This window comes from Mobula hypostoma, chromosome 6, assembly GCF_963921235.1.
Source record: "Mobula hypostoma chromosome 6, sMobHyp1.1, whole genome shotgun sequence".
NCBI lineage: Eukaryota > Metazoa > Chordata > Chondrichthyes > Myliobatiformes > Myliobatidae > Mobula > Mobula hypostoma.
The window spans coordinates 131,887,877-131,906,296 of NC_086102.1; the positions used below are offsets into that span (position 1 = coordinate 131,887,877).

An 18,420-nucleotide genomic window follows, 5' to 3' on the forward strand; every position below is an offset into this window, starting at 1 on the left:
GCACTGCTGGCGGTGATGGTGGAAGTGGATACAATAGGGTCTTTTAAGAGCCTCTTAGATAGGTACATGGAGCTCAGAAAAATAAAGGGCTATGCACTAGGGAAATCCTAGGCAATTCCTAGAGGTTAGAGTAAGTTACATGGTCGGCACAACATTGTGGGCCGAATGGCCTATAATTTGCTGTAGATTTCTACGTCCTATGTTCTATTTGGTTTTGAGTTATGAAGCTAGATAAGTGGGAAGATGGTTAGTTGTAGAACATTTTGTGTTAAGTGATCATAACTTGTTTAGATTCTGCAGAGTTAAGCAAAAGGACAAATAAAATAAATACAACGTTCTTAAATGGGGCAAGATCAATTTTATTAGATTGAGAAATCACTTCACCATAGGTGGTCTAGTTGGAAAGGTGAATCGATCTCAGCGATGGAAGCAATTACAAAGGAGATTTAAGGAAAATGAGCCTTTTATAGAGCACCCTGAACGACAAGGAGCTCAAAGCCAAAATGGGGCCAAAAAAAAAGTTCTTTTTTTTAAACTTCCGTTTCTTCATACAGACTGGCAGATCGCTACACTGGTGCTACTACTTGCTGGCGGATCAATCACTCATTGCGTTTCTCGTTGCCGTGATCTCACTCTGCAAGGGTGTTCACAAACGCTGTTACAAGACATCAATAGTTTAATATTGCACAAAGCTCTGCCTAATATTGGAAGTACAGGAATGGTATTAAAAGGAGAAAATTAGGAAAGCATTGAGAGGGCGGAGAAAAATACTGAGAAGTAAAATCATAAAGTCCAAAGGTGTTTTATAACCGCACAAAGAGTGGAGTTATAAGGACCTTGTGATCCTAAAAGGGTTAACTGGTCAGCGGATGTATATAAAATTGTCAATGACCCACAGTCTGAATTGGTATTTTGCCTGAGGGCTTTCACTTTCGTTTGCAGGGGTGGAACAAGCAGCGAGAGTCGATGACAAACAGCGTGACCCTGGGTCGGTGAGATTCAGTATGTGGGGCGTCCCGTGGGCATTTGTAGTCGTGCTGCGTTAAGTGGGGCGGCAACCGAGATGCGTGAGCGCAGGCCCGAGGCGCGCCCGGGATGTCGAGAGGCCGTAGCTGGCGTTGAGGGCGGCCAATGCGTGGAATCTATTGCAGGCCGTCATTGGATATATTTAAAACAAGGGTGGATAGATTCTTAATTAGTAAGGGTGTCAAAGGTTATGGAGTGGAGGTAGGAGAATGAGACTGAGAGAGGGGTAGTGAAAGGCTGGCCCAATTCTGCTCCTGTGTGTTATGGTGTAATGGAGGTGAGGCTGGATCATGCTGGAGGAGCGGCAGGCCCTGCTAGGGCTGCACTGACTCGGCGGGTGCTTCTTCCCGGCGTTAACATGAGAAAGGCTTCGGGGTTCTATATTTGTTCCTGGTCTGAAATGCGAACTGTTTCACTCTCCATTGATGTTTCCTCACCTGCTGAGTGTTCCCAACATTTTCTGCTTTAGTTCAGATACCCAGCATCCACATTCAACACCCGCCCCCGCCCCCCCAGCTCTTCAACGTTTGCAAATATTTGAAGAGCTGAACAACTACTCTCCATCAATACTACTCGGAAGATGAAATCACCAAAATATAAATATTGAGGAAATTTGTGTGCTTATGCCATTGGCGCTTCAATTTATTGACCTGGTTTTTGCTGTACTAAATAGCATGCTATTCACACTACCCGTTGAAGGACATTGTAAAAAATAACATGTAGGCCATTTGGCCAAGACTTTGTGATTTTCTGAAATTTCACTTCAGACTTTTTACAGCATATCACTTATGTAAATCATGAATGGTGCAATTTACAAAAGGAAATTATTCCTGGAAAAATGTTTTGTTGAATGAGATTTTCTAAGTTGATAGGGTTGAGGTAAATCCATTTATGTTTTTTACAATGTCTTTCTACTGACAGTGAGATGTGTGCTGTTTGTTATACTGTAATGAAAAAATAGAAATCAAAGACGTGCCCCAGAGTTAGTGACATTATTACAAAAAATATATTGAACATTTATAAATCAAGGAATACTTCCTTTCCACAGGCATTGACTGTGCCTCTCCCTGACAAGGATATGTATCAGTCCCTATATATCTCCATCCCCCACCAGGAAGGTCTCAAAGCTCTCCACGTCTTTTTGGATTCCAGACCTAACCAGTTCCCCTCTACCACCACTCTCGTTTGTCTAACAGAATTAGTCCTTACTCCTAACAATTTCTCCTTTGGCTCCTCCCACTTCCTCCAAACTAAAGGTGTAGCCATGGGCACCTGTATGGGTCCCAGCTATCCCTGTCTTTTTGTTGGCTTTGTGGAACAATCCATGTTCCAAGCCTATACTGGTATCTGTCCCCCTCTTTTCCTTTGCTACATCGACGACTGCATTGGCACTCCTTCCTGCACGCATGCTGAGCTCGTTGACTTAATTAACTTGCCTCCAACTTTCACCCTGCCCTCAAGTTTACCTGGCCCATTTCTGACACCTCCCTCTCCTTTCTTGATCTTTCTGTCTCTATCTCTGGAGACAGCTTATCTACTAATGTCTACTATAAGCCTATGAACTCTCTCAGCTATCTGGACTATTCCTCTTCTCACCCTGTCTCTTGCAAAAATGCCATCCCCTTCTCGTAATTCCTCCGTCTCCGCTGCATCTGCTCTCAGGATGAGGCTTTTCATTCCAGGACAAAGGAGATGTCTTCCTTTTTTAAAGAAAGAGGCTTCCCTTCCTCCACCATCAACTCTGCTCTTAAACGCATCTCTCCCATTTCACGCACATCTGCTCTCACCCCATCCTCCTGCTACCCCACTAGGAATAGGATTCCCCTTGTCCTAACCTACCACCCCACCAGCCTCCGGGTCCGACGGAGAATTCTCCTTAACTTCCGCCACCTCCAATGGAATCCCACCAACAAGCACATCTTTCCCTCCCACCCCCCCCTTCTGCTTTCCGCAGGGATCGCTCCCTACGTGACTCCCTTGTCCACTCGTACCCCCCATCCCTTCCCACCGATCTCCCTCCCGGCACTTATCCTTGTAAGCAGAACAAGTGCTACACGTGCCCTTACACTTCCTCCCTCATCACCCTTCAGGGCCCCAGACAGTCCTTCCAGGTGAGGCAAAACTTCACCTGTGAGTCGGCTGGGGTGATATACTGCGTCAGGTGCTCCCGGTGTGGCCTTTTATATGTTGGTGAGGCCCGACGCAGGCTGGGAGAGTCTTTCACTGAACACTTATGCTCTGTCCGCCAGAGAAAGCAAGATCTCCCAGTGGCCACACATTTTAATTCCAGGCCCCATTCCCATTCTGATATGTCTATCAACGGCCTCCTTTACTGTCAAGATGAAGCCACACTCAGGTTGGAGGAACAATACCTTATATTCCGTCTGGGTAGCCTCCAACCTGATGGCATGAATATTGACTTCTCTAATTTATGTTAATGCCCCTCCTCCCCTTCACACCCCATCCCTTATTTGTTTATTTAATAATTTTTAATAGTTTTTATTTTTCCCCCTTTTTTTCTCTCTTTCTTTCTCCCTCTGTCCCTCTCACTATAACTCCTTGCCTCTCACTATAACTCCTTGCCTGCTCTCCATCCTCCGGGCTCCCCTTCCCCAAGCTTCCCGTCCCATGATCCTCGTATCCCTTTTGCCAATCAACTTTCCAGCTCTTAGATCCACCCCTCCCCTCCTGTCTTTTCCTATCATTTCGGATCTCCCCCTCCCCCTCCTACTTTCAAATCTCTTACTATCTCTTCTTTCAGTTAGTCCTGACAAAGGGTCCCAACCCGAAACATCGACTGTACCTCTTCCTAGAGATGCTGCCTGGCCTGCTGCGTTCTCCAGCATTTTTTGTGTGTGTTGCTTGAATTTCCAGCATCTGCAGATTTCCTCGTGTATATGAACCAGATATGTTTGTTTGGTTTCACTCCTGTGGATATTCTGTTAGTATACCTTAGTGTTCGTAAAGGACTTGTTATATTTTTATTAACAATCCAGCATAGTTCAATTTCTTTCTATAGATGTTATACAGTATTGTACGTTGAGCCTACTAGGGGAGCAGCTATACTGGATTGGGTGTTACGTAATGAACCGGAGATGATTATGGAGCTTGAGGTAAAAGAACCCTTAGGAGGCAGTGATCACAATATGATTGAGCTCAACTTGAAATTTGAGATAGCAGTGTTTCAGTGGAGTAAAATGAATTACAGTGGTATGAGAGAGGAGTTGGCCAAAGTAAATTGGAAGCAGATGCTGGCAGGCATGTCAGCAGAGCAGCAATGGCGTGAGTTTCTAGGAAAAATGAGGAAGGTGTGGAATACATGTAATCCAAAAACAAAGAAATACTCAAATTGGCAAAATAGTACAACTGTTGCTGACAAGGGAAGTCAAAGCTAATGCAAAAGCAAAAGAGAGGGCATACAACAAAGCAAAAATTAGTGGGAAGAGAGGGATTGGAAAGCTTTAAAAACACTACAGAGAGCAACTAAAAGAATCATTAGGAGGGAAAAGATTAAATATGAAAGCAAGCTAGCAAACAATATCAACGTGGTTAGTAGAAGCTTTTTCAAGTATGGAAAAAAAAGAGGGATGAGAATGGATATAGGACCACTAGAAAATGAGGCTGGAGGAATGATAATGGGGACAAGGAAATGGCAGATAAACTAAATGTGTATTTTGCATCAGTCTTCACTGTGGAAGACACTAACAATGTGCCCGATGTTGAAGGGTGTGAGGGAAGAGAAGTGAGTGCCATTACTATTACTGCTCAAAAAGCTGAAAGACCCAAGGGTACATAAGTCACCCGAGCTAGATGAACTGCACCCTAGGGTGCTGAAAGAGGTAGTGGTAGAGATTGTGGAGGCATTAGTAATGATATTTCAAAAATCATTGAATTCTGGCATGGTGCCAGCGGACTGGAAAATTGCAAATGTCACTCCACTCTTTAAGAAAGGAGGAAGACAACAGAAAGGAAATTATAGACCAGTTAGCCTGACCTCAGTGGTTGGGAAGCTGTTGGAATCAATTAAGGATGAGGTTATGGAGTACTTGGTTACATAGGACAAGATAGGACAAAGTCAGCATGGTTTCCTTTAGGGGCAGTTTTGCCTGATGAACCTGTTGGAATTCTTTGAGGAGATTATATGGAGGATAGATAAAGGAGATGGATGTAGTGAATGTTGTATATTTGGACTTTCAGAACGCCTTTGACAAGGTGCCATACATGAGGCTGCTTATCTGCTCGTGGCATTACAGGAAAGTTACTGGCATGGTTAGAGCATTGGCTGATTGCTAGGAGGCAGTGAGTGGGAATAAAAGAATTCTTTTCTGGTTGGCTGCCAGTGACTAGTGGCGTTCCACAGGGGGTCGGTGTTGGGATCGCTTCTTTTTATGCTGTATATCAATATTTTAGATGATGGTATAGATGACCTTGTTGCCAAGTTTGCAGATGATACAAAGATTAGTGGAGGGACAGGTAGTGTTGAGGAAATAGGTAGGCTGCAGAAGGACTTGGACAGATTAGGAGAATGGGCAAGAGTAGCAAATGAAACACAATGTTGGAAAATGCATGGTCGTGCACTTTGGTAGTAGAAATAAATGTGCAGACTACTTTCTAAATGGGGAGAAAATTCAAAAACTTGAGATGCAAAGGGACTTGGGAATCCTTGTGCAGAACACCCTAAAACTTAGCTTGCAGGTAGAGTCAGTGGTGAGGAAGGCAAATGCAATGTTCGCATTCATTTCAAAAGGTCTAGAATACAAGAGCAGGGATGTGATGCTGAGGCTTATAAGGCACTGGTGAGGCTTTGCCTTTGGTTTTGTGAACAGTTTTGGGTTCCTCATTTAAGAAAAGAATGTGCTGGCATTGGAGAGGGTTCAGAGGAGGTTCACAAGGATGATTCCGGGAATGAAAAGGTTATATAAGGAACATTTGATGGCTCTGGATCTGTACTCACTGGAATTTAAAAGGATGAGGGGGGGGATCTCATTGAAACCTTTTGAATGTTGAAAGACCAAGACAAAGTAGTTGTGGAAAGGATGTTTCTCATGGTGGGGAAGTCTAGAACAAGAGGGCACAGCTTCAGGATAGAAGGGCACCCATTTAAAACACAGAACATAAATTTCTTCAGCCAGAGGGTGGTGAATATATGGACTGGAGTTTGTTACCACAGGCAGCTGTGGAGGCCAGGTTGTTGGGTGTATTTAAGGCAGAGCTTGATAAGTTCTTGATTTGATGCAGCATCAAAGGTTACGAGGAAAAGGCCAGGGAGTAGAGCGGAGTAGGGGGGGAAGAAGTTTCAGCCATGATTGAATGGTGGAGCAGACTCGATGGGCCAAATGGCTCGATTCTGCTCCTATATCTTATAATTCTATGGTCTTGTAGTACAGGCCCTGGTTTCAGAAATTGACTTCGTAGACAGCCCTACATACAAGCGATTTCCCATGACATTAAATTGAGAAGTTGTTCCCTCCATATAGTAATTGGTTTATTATTGTTACGCACTGAAGAACAGCGAGAATCTTTTTATGCCATCTACACAGATCATTCCAAACATGAACACACTGAGGGAATACGAAGAGAAAATCAGTAACAGAATGCAGAACTTAGTGTTATAATTACAGAGAAAGTTCAGTATAGGTAAAGTCCGAGGAACACAAAGATCAAGAGGTCCATTTAATAGTCTTAGCAGGATAGAAGCTGCCGGTGGTGCATGTTTTCAAGCTTTTGTTTCTTCTGCCTGATGCAAGGGAAGAGAAGAGAGATTGGCCAGGGTGGGAGTGGTCTTAGATTATGTTGGCTGCTTTCCCAAGGCAGGAGAAACTGTAGATGAAATGGAGATGTGACTGATTTTTATGATGGTTTGGGTGTAATCCTGCAGTCTTGGGCAGAATATTTGCCTTAACAAACTGTGATGCATCCAGTTAGGATGCATTCTATGATGCATCTCTAAAAATTGGTGACAGTCAATGGTGACATGCCAAATTTCCTTAGTCGTCTGAGGAAGTGGAGGTGCTAGTATGATTTCTTGGCCAAAGTATTTACACTATTGAACCAGGACAAACTATTGGTGATACTTACACCAAGGAATTTGAAGCTCTTTACCACCTCCACCTCTGCATCATACGTGCAGGGATATGCACTCCGCCTCACTTGAAATCAATGACTAGCTCTTTTGTTTGGATGACATTGGGGGAAAAGTTGTTACCTTGCTATCATGCCACTAGACTGTCAATCTCCTTCCTGTTCGCTGACCTAGCATTGTTAAAGATCTAGCCTACTACAGTGGTATCATCTGCAAACTTGCAGATAGAGTTAGAGCAGAGGCTGGCCACAGACTCCCCTCCTCCCCCACCTTCAGTCATTAACCTTCCTTACCTTGTGTGCTTTTGATGGGGTTTATTGCTGTACTGTGGAGGTATGGTTATCATGGAGTCACAGAACAATACAGCACAGAAACAGGCCCTTCAGCCCATTTAGTACATGCTGAACTAACTACTCTGCCTAGTCCCATCGACCTGCTTCCAGACCATTGCCCTCCATACCCCTCACAAAATCATATCAAGTGGTTTTATGATGATGGACAAAATCGATCTATGGACATCTGTAAAAATAAAATGAACCCAGAGACGGCCTTAATAAAACTTTTCCTGTGAACTCGCTGAGTTTAAAGGAAGCTTGGGAAATGGGACATGTGGTGAGTTTAAAAGAAGAGTGGGAAAAGGGCCCATTCAGTTTAAAAGAGAGCAGGACTGTGGTGATGTGTTTTTTCTCTCTCTGGGGAATTCCACTGGAATTATTATGTTCTGAGACAAATAATGTCCCCAAGGTGTTCTTTGTTCTTGAATCCGGAGGCACTATTGTGACAGCATATGTTTTGGGCACAGAAGTATGAAAATTTCTATTGGGCCCAATGCAAGTTTGATATTTCTTCTGGATGGTGTGTCTCAAGACTGATGTCCCAGTTTCTTAACAAGAGATCAACCGTTTACAGAGAAGAGAAGATAGTTCTGTTTTTCATGAGTCATAAATTGTTAGAATTCTCTACCCAAGAGGGTTGTGAAGTCTTGGTCACTGAGCATAGTCAACAGAGAGAATAAGATTGACAGAATCTGAGTTTAATGCAGGAGAGCAGCACTGAGCCAAAGGATTTTTAAAAATGACTGAGCAGTCACAAAAGGTCAAATGGTTTATTCCTGCTTCTCTGACTCATTTTGTTCTCACTGAAACCAGCAGAACAAAAACAGTTTTAGAATTTTTAAAAAAATCACATTTTACTATCAAGTCTGCAATCAGACTCAGTGAATTAGGACAGTAGTTGGTTAACATGTTTATTTCCCTGTTCAGGTCTCTGGATTTTTTCTGGCTGAAAAAGAGAAGTTGGTGGCGTCAGCGGGAATGAGATTGTAACACCAGAATAACTCCTGAGAGAATATTAGCTTCCAAGAAGCCGAGGGGAAGCTTGCTCTATTTTTTTGGCAATGTTTGGTCAACTTGATAAGGAGATCAGAAAACAGGCCATGGCGATAGCTGCTGAACTATCCCAAGAGGAAAGTGCTATCATTGTGTTTCTGTGCACAGATTTTGTCGAAGGGTACTCAGTGACTGGGGAAGTGAAAGAACTGTTTGAAATTCTGAGCAAGCGGAACCTGCTGAGGCTTGATCTTCTGATTGAACTGCTTTATCGGATAAGGAGGCTTGATATCCTGAAGAAAATGAAGGTAGACCTAATGCATCTGGAGAATAATTTGAGAGCTGGTAAAGGACGCGTGTCTACATACAGGTAAAACCGTGTAACAATGTCTGATCAATAGAAATGGGAGCAGGAGTAGGTTGCTCGGTAAAATCATGCCTGATCTTTTACCTCAGCTCCATTTTCCTACACTGACCACAAACCCCTTCTTTCCCTTAATCCAAAGAAAAGTGCTATCATCATGTCCATATACAGATTTTGCCCGATTCTACTCGGTAATTTTTCATTTATTGTTTATATCTTTAAATGCACTTTCCCCATAGCTAATGCACTTCAAGTAGTTTCCTAAAGCACAGTGTTAACAGAGAATTTGGATTTCTCCCCCTGGGTGCTTTGCAAATGATATTATTTTTTAATAGCTGTACTGAGCAATCAGAATTGACATGGGAAAGGAAATGGAGAGCAAGCTGTCAAGCCTGCATTGGTCAAGTACTAAACAGTTACAACACAGAAGGAGGACATTTGGCGAACAATTCCACTAAATTCATATCCACCACAGCTCTCCTACCTCTATGTTTGATCACTGTCATATTAGAATGAGTATGTTTAACAACTCAGAGAAATAATGGACTGTTGGACCAATCTGAATGTAAGAATGTCAAACTATTCGTGTAAGTAATGCAACAACAAGGAAACATTCATCCACGAGACTGTTCTGGCCTTTGATTCGATTCTACCAAAACCAACACATGTCTCATTTACTCACCTGCAACCCATATCTGTGAGACTTTATAAGGCATTGGTCAGACCGCAACTTGGAGTATTGTGAGCAGTTTATTGCCCCTTATCTGAGAAGGGATGTGGTGGCATTGGAGAGGGTCCAGAGGAGGTTCACGAGAATGAAGCGTTAATGTATGAGGAGCGTTTGATGGCTGTGGTCTCCTGTACTCGCTGGAATTTAGAAGAATGTGGGGTGGGAGAGAGTCTCATTGAAACCTATTGAATATTGAAAGGCCTGTTTGGACGACGATTTAAGCACCAGGCTGAATCAGAATAGTCAGATACAGGCCGAATCGAGGCAGCGGGGTCTAGGCCTCAGAGCATATCAAAGTGACTGAACTTGATGTTTGGATGACGATTGAGGTGCCAGGCTAGATTGGAAAGGTCAGGGTGTTGGGACCAGAGGCAAGGAATGGGCCGGTTCAGTTTGCTGCTGCACTCTGCACTGAACTAAGGGTCTATGGCCAGGACTGTCTTTGTGGACTTCCCAAAGCTTGTGTTCACTGTCCGCATGATTTTTTTTTTTTCCCCTCTCCCCTCTCCCCTCTCCCCTCTCCCCTCTCCCCTCTCCCCTCTCCCCTCTCCCCTCTCCCCTCTCCCCTCTCCCCTCTCCCCTCTCCCCTCTCCCCTCTCCCCTCTCCCCTCTCCCCTCTCCCCTCTCCCCTCTCCCCTCTCCCCTCTCCCCTTGGTCTTTTTTAATGGGTTCTTTTGGGTTTCTTTGTTTTGTGGCTGCCTTTCGGAGTCAAGTTTCAAGGTTGTATAATGTATTTATATTTTGTAATAAATATACTGCGAACTGGATAGAGTGTACGTGGAGATGATGTTTCCTATAGTACGGAAGTCTAGGACCAGAGGTCCCAGCCCCAGAATAGAGGGACGTCCATTTAAAGCAGAGATGAGGAGGAATTTCTTTAGCCAAAGGCTGGTGAATCTGTGGAATTCATTGCCATGGACAGCTGTGGAGGCCAAGTCATTGAGTATATTTACATCGGTGGTTTATTGGTCTTGATTAGTCTGGACATCAAAGGTTAGAAGGAAAAGGCAGGGGAATGGGACTGAGAGGGATAATAAATGAGCCATGATGGAATGGCAGTACAGACTCGACAGGCCAAATGGCCTAATTCTGCTCCTATGTCCTATGGTCTTTCTGAGACCTATATTTTACAAACTTTTGTTGATGTTTTGTAATTTCAAAATGTTAAACTAATTCAAAGGAAGACCCAGGAGTCCGCAATGTGAGTCTAACTTTGGGTTTACTTTAAGTGAGGTACGCAGTATCATGTGGTAGCGTGATGACATATGCAATTCACATATAACCCGTAATGAATTATTTAAAGATCAAGAATGCCTACTCAAACAATATATTTATAATATTACTCAAACACTTTTGAAATATTAAATACACAACAGTTCTCAAAATTCCAACCAGAGGTTGGGATTGTGTATTTCCATGATACAGTCTGTAAAAGAGCTTACTGACAAATGCTTCTCAACAGCGCAAGTCCAATTCCTAAGAGAGGAATTAGCTTCTTTCCATCTATGTTACCAATACCTTAATCATTTAAAATTGCTCAATTTTAAACAGCTTCAGGGAATAGGAACATGTATTCTCATAACTTAACCCGTGAAGCCCCAGAATTCCAATGAATATGTGTTGCAAACCCACAAGGTGGCTCCGTGGTCTATATATCTCAGGTTTACCAACATGATGTACAGCTGTGAAATTACCCCAATCCTTGTGTAATTTAGTCCTTTAAAGTATATTACTAGTGTTATAGCTATTCTGGATGTGCTGTCCAATGCTCCTTTAGAATATTGTTAAGCCTGAGGAGTGGGTGGGGGGAGGGGGAGGGTGGTGGTTTGTTGATGATTTGCAATCCTTGCCACAGACAACTGCTGGTGGACATCAGTGAGGACCTCTCGCAAGAAGATTTGAGATCGATCTTATTTTTATTGAGTTGTCAAATTCCAAAAGGCCGCCTGGAAACAGTGAAGGTAATGGCTTTGTTCCTGGGTTGTCTGCACAGTCTGTAGCTGTGAAGTACAAGCGATGCAAATGGATAACTTTATACATAATCAAATGCTTTAAACTGCATCTTAGTTTTATTAACCTAGTGATTTTTCTTGCATGATAGGAGTGGACCTTAACAGTATTTTATCAGTGTTCAGTCACACCTCAGATGAGTTTCAACTGTTGTCATTTACTGTCCAAATGAACAAGGCAATTAGTTGCTCATAGCTACATTTCAGAGGTTTAATTTAGAACAATAAACCAGATTGCTCTGCCGCTTGGAAAATGTTTAATTAATCAAAAACATTCCTGCTGCACTTTGAAAATTAGCTCTCTGAAAATGTTCTTTCGCTGCTCATCGTGGATTCTGCTGATATCTTAAACATATCCTAAACCAGAAAACCATTCTAAAGACATGTCCTTTCTGACAATTCCTGTTCTTTTAGTCTGCTACTTGTTCTCGTGTTTCATTGCTTTTGTTTTGTGTCCTATCACCATGCCTCACCAGTTGTATTATGAACCCGGAGTACAGGCAGAATTAGATCATTCTTTGCTAAGTCCAAAGGGGATTAGAGTGATTAGCACTGTTACAGGTGGAATTAAGTTTCATCATTGGCTACAGTTAAGATTGGCCTGTTCGTCATCCAGAAACTATCCAATAGACAAGGGAGGACTGGTATCAGTATGTTCAACATCTGAGATGATCTGGGATCAGATTACTTTTCACCCAAGCACAGTCTTGGGCTAGAATCTCCTGAACCTGGGAACTCTCAAGGCAAATTAGTCAAAAGCCAAGAACACCTCAGAAACAGATCCTCCCAATCTTGGGGTCAAACTTACCTCAAGCTTAGATCCAGCTGGAATTATATCTTATGAATGTGATTAGATTGGTGATCGTAGGCCATTCAAGGCCCTCCTAACCCACAAATGTTCTGGGATCAGAATCTTCTAAATCCTGGGAGAGGTTGGACCATGCTTCTCTAACCCAGAATTCTCTAAAGTCAGAGTTCCTAATCCTAGGAATGGCCTGGACTCAGATTCTTCAAAACCAGGATACAAACCAAGCTCAAAACGCCTGTGTACAGTTTTGGGGTGGGAGTAGACTGAAGACAAACGATACATTGATGAGTACAAGCCAGCTTGGACTGTTGCAGGAGATTTTACCGTGAAACTGCTGTTCCTGGTGATAACAGTATCGCAGGAGTAGGCCTTTTGGTCTTTCAAGCAAGTTCCACCAGGAAGATCCTGGCTTATCCAACCCTGGCCTCAGCACCATTTTCCTGCTCTCTCACCAGGCCCCTTGACTCTCTCATTGTTCAAAATGTCTTGCTGATCCTTGCTTAGTAACGTCCATTAACTCTGCCCAAGTTCCAGAAATTTACAATAACATATTCCTCCTCATTCCATTTGAAATGGACAATCCCTTCGGCTGAAACTATGCCCTTTAGATTTATTTACCTTTGTCAGAGAAAGCACCTTCTCAGTACTCACCCTGTCAAGCTTTCTCAAAATGTTATGTGCTTAATTAAGATTATCTTGTTGTTCTATACTCCAACAATTATATGCTAAACCTGTTCCATATCTTTCCATTCAGAATCCTCCCTGGTAACTTAACCACAGGCCTATTTACTGGCCTATAGTTCCAAGGCTTTTAGTTTTCTTCTTACAGAAACATCTGCATGATAAACTAGGGCAGATCATCAGCGATGTTACCTGGGTCGTCAGGTGTTTCAGGTCTTTCAACATCATACACCCTCGCCCAGGCGACCCGATTGGGGTTGATCAGACCCCGGCCTGTGCCCTAGCAGCAACCCACGTATCTGCCCTCTTTATCCCGAGCCATCTTAATGCTTTCTCTGCTGCACTGTGGTGGTAGAAATGGCTCTCCTCCTTCTCTCTCCCGTGATTCCAAGTGCAGTGTATACTTCACAGAGCGACTGGCCTGCAAAGCCACAACACCCGACCTCCACGGGCCAACACCGCTCACCAGCCTCTTCTTTAGCAGTTACTCTTCAGATCTTCATACTTGGCTCTTTTCCATTCATAGGCCTCATCCATGCGTTCTTCCCACGGCACGGTCAGCTCAAGCTTAAAAACATGCTTCGATGCAGTCCGACATCATGTTGTGGCCCAACTCAATGTAGTCTCTATGATGTGGGGAGGAAACTGCAGCTGTTTTCCCAGGTCTGCTTTTAACTTCCAGTCCTGCGCAGTGAAGAGCAACCCGGTTGCTTTCTGGTGTTCTGTTGGTCTTTCCCCCTCTTTGACAAAGCAGATGGTATTCTTGACCGGACTTGTTTTCCAGCAGATGTTAAGGGTGCTGCAGATTGTCTCAGCAATTGTCCAGAGGACCTGGTCATGCTGCCACTGATAACGGCCATCGGCAAGAAGCTCTGGGGCAGCAGCTTAGAATATGCTCTAGCGTACCGGTCTTCTCACAGAGGGGGCAAGCTGGTTGTTCTGCAAGGCCCCAGCAGTGCAGGTTAGGTAGGCTAGGAAGGATGTCATAAACAGCCTGGTTAAGGAACTTGATGTGGGGTGGATTCACCTTCCAGAGATCGTTCCACATGATCTTTTGTGCGATCACCTGCTCCCATTTGGTCCAGGCTCCTTGCTGTTCATTGCCACTGCTCTGCTGGTCCTCCTCCTCCTCCACAGCTGCGCTTACTTCATTCTGGACCAACTCCCGTCACTCTTTCCCTTGTACTTTGTCAAAATGGGGGACTTCAAGGCTTCTGAGTCCAACTCTTCCCTTGGCGACTGCCCCCACCAGCACTTTGTGGCGCAGTCGCCCCTCAGCTTCTTCCACTGCAGCTCCTGCTCTCCACTTCCTTCCAGTTCTCACTGCCACTCTTGCTCCGGCAACCTTTGGATCTGAAGAGTCCCGGAACTGCAGCACCTCTCTTGTTCGCAATTGAACTCCTCCTCAATGGATTTCAGGGGGAGCCTCGGTTTGCATTTATTCCTGTACAGAGCGATGCTGCTGATGTTCCCAGCCATCTTCGCAGGAACCGGCTGACTACCCTCTCTAATTCAGCAACAGAGGAAATTGGAAACTCATAGAGAAGCGGTGGCCAGAGGATTCTTGGTAGAACACCGTGCTGGTAAATCGCCTTAAACCACCAGTCCTGTCAACCTCTTGCAGCCATTATTCAAACTCCCCATAGGTGTATCTTATTACCACCTTATCTCTAAGTGTTGCATCAAACATCTTCCCAAGACTTTTAACAGGGTTCTCTGTGATGGTAGGAATTGGAATGTCCTCAATAGAGAAACAAAATTTCTCCGGTTCTCTCTCCTTCTTCAGCACTACAGATACAGTTCTTGATTTTGCAGGCTTAAAGGACATCTTTGCCTACCTCATCAACCTTACCAGCCCCTTAAGAATCCACCTAGCACCAGGCACTGACTCCGATCATCCATGAAGGCTTGTATTTATGGTTGGTGGATCCCAGATCTTGATTTTGGGCCTTGACTCTCTGGCTCTGCGGATTTTACTAGCATGTTCATTGCCAGGGCGAAAAGGATGACTGAGATGGTGCAGCCTGTGATGATACCAGTCTCCAGCCTGCACCAGTCTGATGTTATTGGCCCTGTGAGACTCTCAGGTGGAACTCGTTGTAGTAGTCTATAAGGAGGCCTCTGATTCCTTCAGGATCATGGTGCCTCTTCAGAGCGTCTTCAACAGCCTTGTGGGGGATTGATCCATAAGCATTGGCCAAATCCAACCACAAAACCACTGACCCTTATTCTCTCTGGCCTCTCTCAGGAGCTGTGTGATGACTCCAGTGTGCTCCAAGCAGCCTGGTACCCTTGGAACGCCACCCTTCTGGACGGAGGTGTTGATGTAATTGTTCCTCAGGAAGTACTCTGTTAGACGCTTTGCCACCATGCTGAAGAAGATCTTCCCTTCAACACTCAGCAAGGATATTATCCTAAACTAACTGACTGTTCTCGGAGTTCTCTTCTTTTGGAATCCACATTCTGTTTGCATACTTCCATTGCTTGGGCACTTTGCCTCTCTTCCAGTTGACCTTGAGGATTCTCCACAGCTGCCGGAGAGGCCGGGGGCAGCACTTGTAGATGTTGTAGGTGGCGCCACTCGGACCAGGAGCTGAGCCAGCGTACTTGCTGAACCTCCTTGAAGAGAGGCTCCCGAAGGTCGAAAGCCTCTGTTGGTTCTGTGGGGGCAATGAGGGCATCACAGTCTCCCAGTTCAACTTCTCTGTCCAGGTTACTGAAGATGCTTCGAAGATTGCTAAGAGACATAAGGATTTATTCAAGCTCAACCTTTTACCATTAATTAGTCAGGTTAAACAACTGAGTACTAAGTGGTCCCCATTGTCTCTATCACTGATTGGCCGAATTAATGCTATTAAAATGATTATTTTACCTAAATTTTTATATCTATTTCAAGCAATACTAATTTTTATTCCTAATTCTTTTTTTGATACTATCAATTCTAAAATTTCCTCTTATATATGGCAGAACAAAAATCCCAGGTTAAGTAAAAAATATTTACATAAGTCCAAGAAAGATGGTGGTTTAGCATTGCCTAATCTAAGATTCTATTATTGGGCAATTAATATTTGATATTTAATATTTTGGACACAAGATTGTAATATAATTCCGAGTCCACATTGGGTAAACCTTGAAGGCTACTCTGTACAAGGGTTCTCTTTGGCTTCCATTTAAGGAACTTCACTTCCTTTTGTATTATCTAAATTGAATAAACAAATGGTTAATCCAGTAATTAAACATACATTATGAATATGGTTTCAATTTCATAAATTTTTTGGTTTGAACAAATTTATATTATCAAGCCCTATTATATCTAATTTTTTTTTCAACCCTCGGTTATGGATCAAGTCTTTTTGATATGGAAAATGAAAGGTATAACATGTTTTCGTGACTTATTTCTGGATAACTGTTTCATGTCTTTTGAACAGTTATCTAATAAATTTAATTTGCCCAGATCCCATTTTTTAAGATAAACTTTTTAGATACCACGCTGCCTACCTTCCCGATCTCACACCCTACTGATATCATCGATAAAATTTTAGGTTTAAATCCCTTTCAGAAGGGATTAATGGCATCTATTTATGATAAAATTATGAAATTACAACCAAGTATATCTGATAAAATTAAAAATGAATGGGAAAGGGAACTTCAACTTTGCCTACCTATAGAGAAATGGGATAAAAATTTTCAATTAGTTAGTTCTGCCTCTATATATGCCAAACATACAATTTAATAATACAATTTAAAGTAGTGCATAGGGCCCATATGTCTAAAGATAAAGTAGCCCAGTTTTATTCCCATATAAACCCTATTTGTGACAGATGTCACTCTGAGGTGGCTTCCTTAACTCATATGTTTTGGTCCTGTCCTCTTTTGGAAAAATTCTGGAAAGATATTTTTGATATTATCTCAACAGTTTTGCGTTTTGATTTACAACCCCATCCTATTACGGCAATCTTTGGTTTGCCAATGATAGAACATAGGTTTTTATCCTCTTCAGCCTGTCGGATGATCACATTTGTTACTTTAATGGCCAGAAGATCCATTTTATTGAACTGGAAGGAGACCAATCCTCCTACCACATTTCAATAGTTTTCCCAAACTATATCATGTTTAAATTTTTAAAAAATCAGAAGTGACATTTTTGATCCTTCGGTTAAATTTGAAGAGACTTGGAAACCATTTATTCAACATTTTCATATGATGTAATTTGACCTTTCCGAATCCTTCTTATTAACTTAAAATATATGCATAGAGGAGCGGAGTTGACGACATTATTGAACGTGTTTGATTTAAGATATTGGTCTAGCCTTGTTCCGTTTTTTTTTGGGTCTAACATTTAGTTTTTTTTTGTTTTTTGGCAGGGGGTTCTTTGTATTTTTTTCTTTTTGTTTCTCTTTTCTCTGTGATTAATTATATTAAGAGTTTGGAAGTCTATTATACCTGTATTACTCGAAATCTTTTTTGTATATGCTTATCAACAATAAGATTATTCCAATCTCTCTGTATCAATATTGTTATTCTCTTTAGAATTTTGGAAAATTAATAAAAAGATTTAATAAGAAAGAAGGTGGTGGTCCATCTGTTCCTTTGTGCAGGACAGCTTTCTGCTTCTAACCCAGCAGCTGTTTGGTGAACTGAAATGGGTTAAATTCTGTAGTTTACTAAATTCTATTACCTCATCTATAATGGACTACAGCATTTTCCCAGTGATGAATATAGATCTATTGATCTATAGTTTCTTGCTTCCAGTCTCCTTCCTTTGCTAAAGATTGGCGTTACTTCAGTAGTGTTCCAGTGCCCTGGGGACCCAGAGATTAGGAAGGGGTTTTAGTTGGATTGCAACCAATGCATCTACTATATCACTTCCTTTAAGATCCTTGAACCCCATTAGCGTTACCTTTGAGTGGTAGGGATTACTGAAGTTCCCCTCTCCATAATGATTACCTGTTACTATTGGACAGCAATATTCGGTCAGCATTTTTGTAGGTTCTGCGATCTAAAAGTTGGGTACTGCTCCTGAGCTAATGGAGATTTCCTTTTTCCTGCCAGACTTTCTTAGATTTGGTTGTTGAACTGGAGAAATCTGGCAAAATTGATGAGAATAATTTGGCTGTGGTGGAAGATTGCCTTACCAATATTCGGAGAATCGATCTGAAAAAGAAGATCACAAAATACAAGCAGATGCGTGAGTGCATTTGGAAAATAAATATTAGGGCAATAAATAAGGGTAAGGGTAAGTGTGAACACACACTGGGAATGGGAAAGTTGTAAATGCCAGGAAGATGTGCGCTAGGGAGGGGGAGTCCTGTGAAAACCAGGGAATACTGCAAAAAACTGGACAAACACTTGACAATAAACAGTGTAGAGTTGACAAGCTGGAAGAATAAAC

At 42.7% G+C, this 18,420-nt stretch overlaps 1 protein-coding gene across 5 annotated transcripts in view; it reads left to right on the forward strand.

Moving 5' to 3' along the window:
• Positions 1–892: 892 nt before the first annotated feature.
• Positions 893–18,420, forward strand: part of LOC134348407 (CASP8 and FADD-like apoptosis regulator) — a 31,058-nt gene continuing 13,530 nt past the window's right edge. For 2 of the 5 annotated variants that reach the window (XM_063051723.1, XM_063051727.1), the window contains exons 1-4: positions 898–988; positions 8,371–8,806; positions 11,386–11,491; positions 18,081–18,216. In XM_063051723.1, the coding sequence (XP_062907793.1) occupies positions 8,505–8,806; positions 11,386–11,491; positions 18,081–18,216 (544 nt within the window). In that variant the 5' untranslated portion in view covers positions 898–988; positions 8,371–8,504. Of the gene's footprint in view, positions 993–1,688; positions 4,140–4,749; positions 4,769–8,370; positions 8,807–11,385; positions 11,492–18,080; positions 18,217–18,420 lie in introns of those variants that run through there. The other 3 variants (XM_063051724.1, XM_063051725.1, XM_063051726.1) reach the window with 3 other exon arrangements.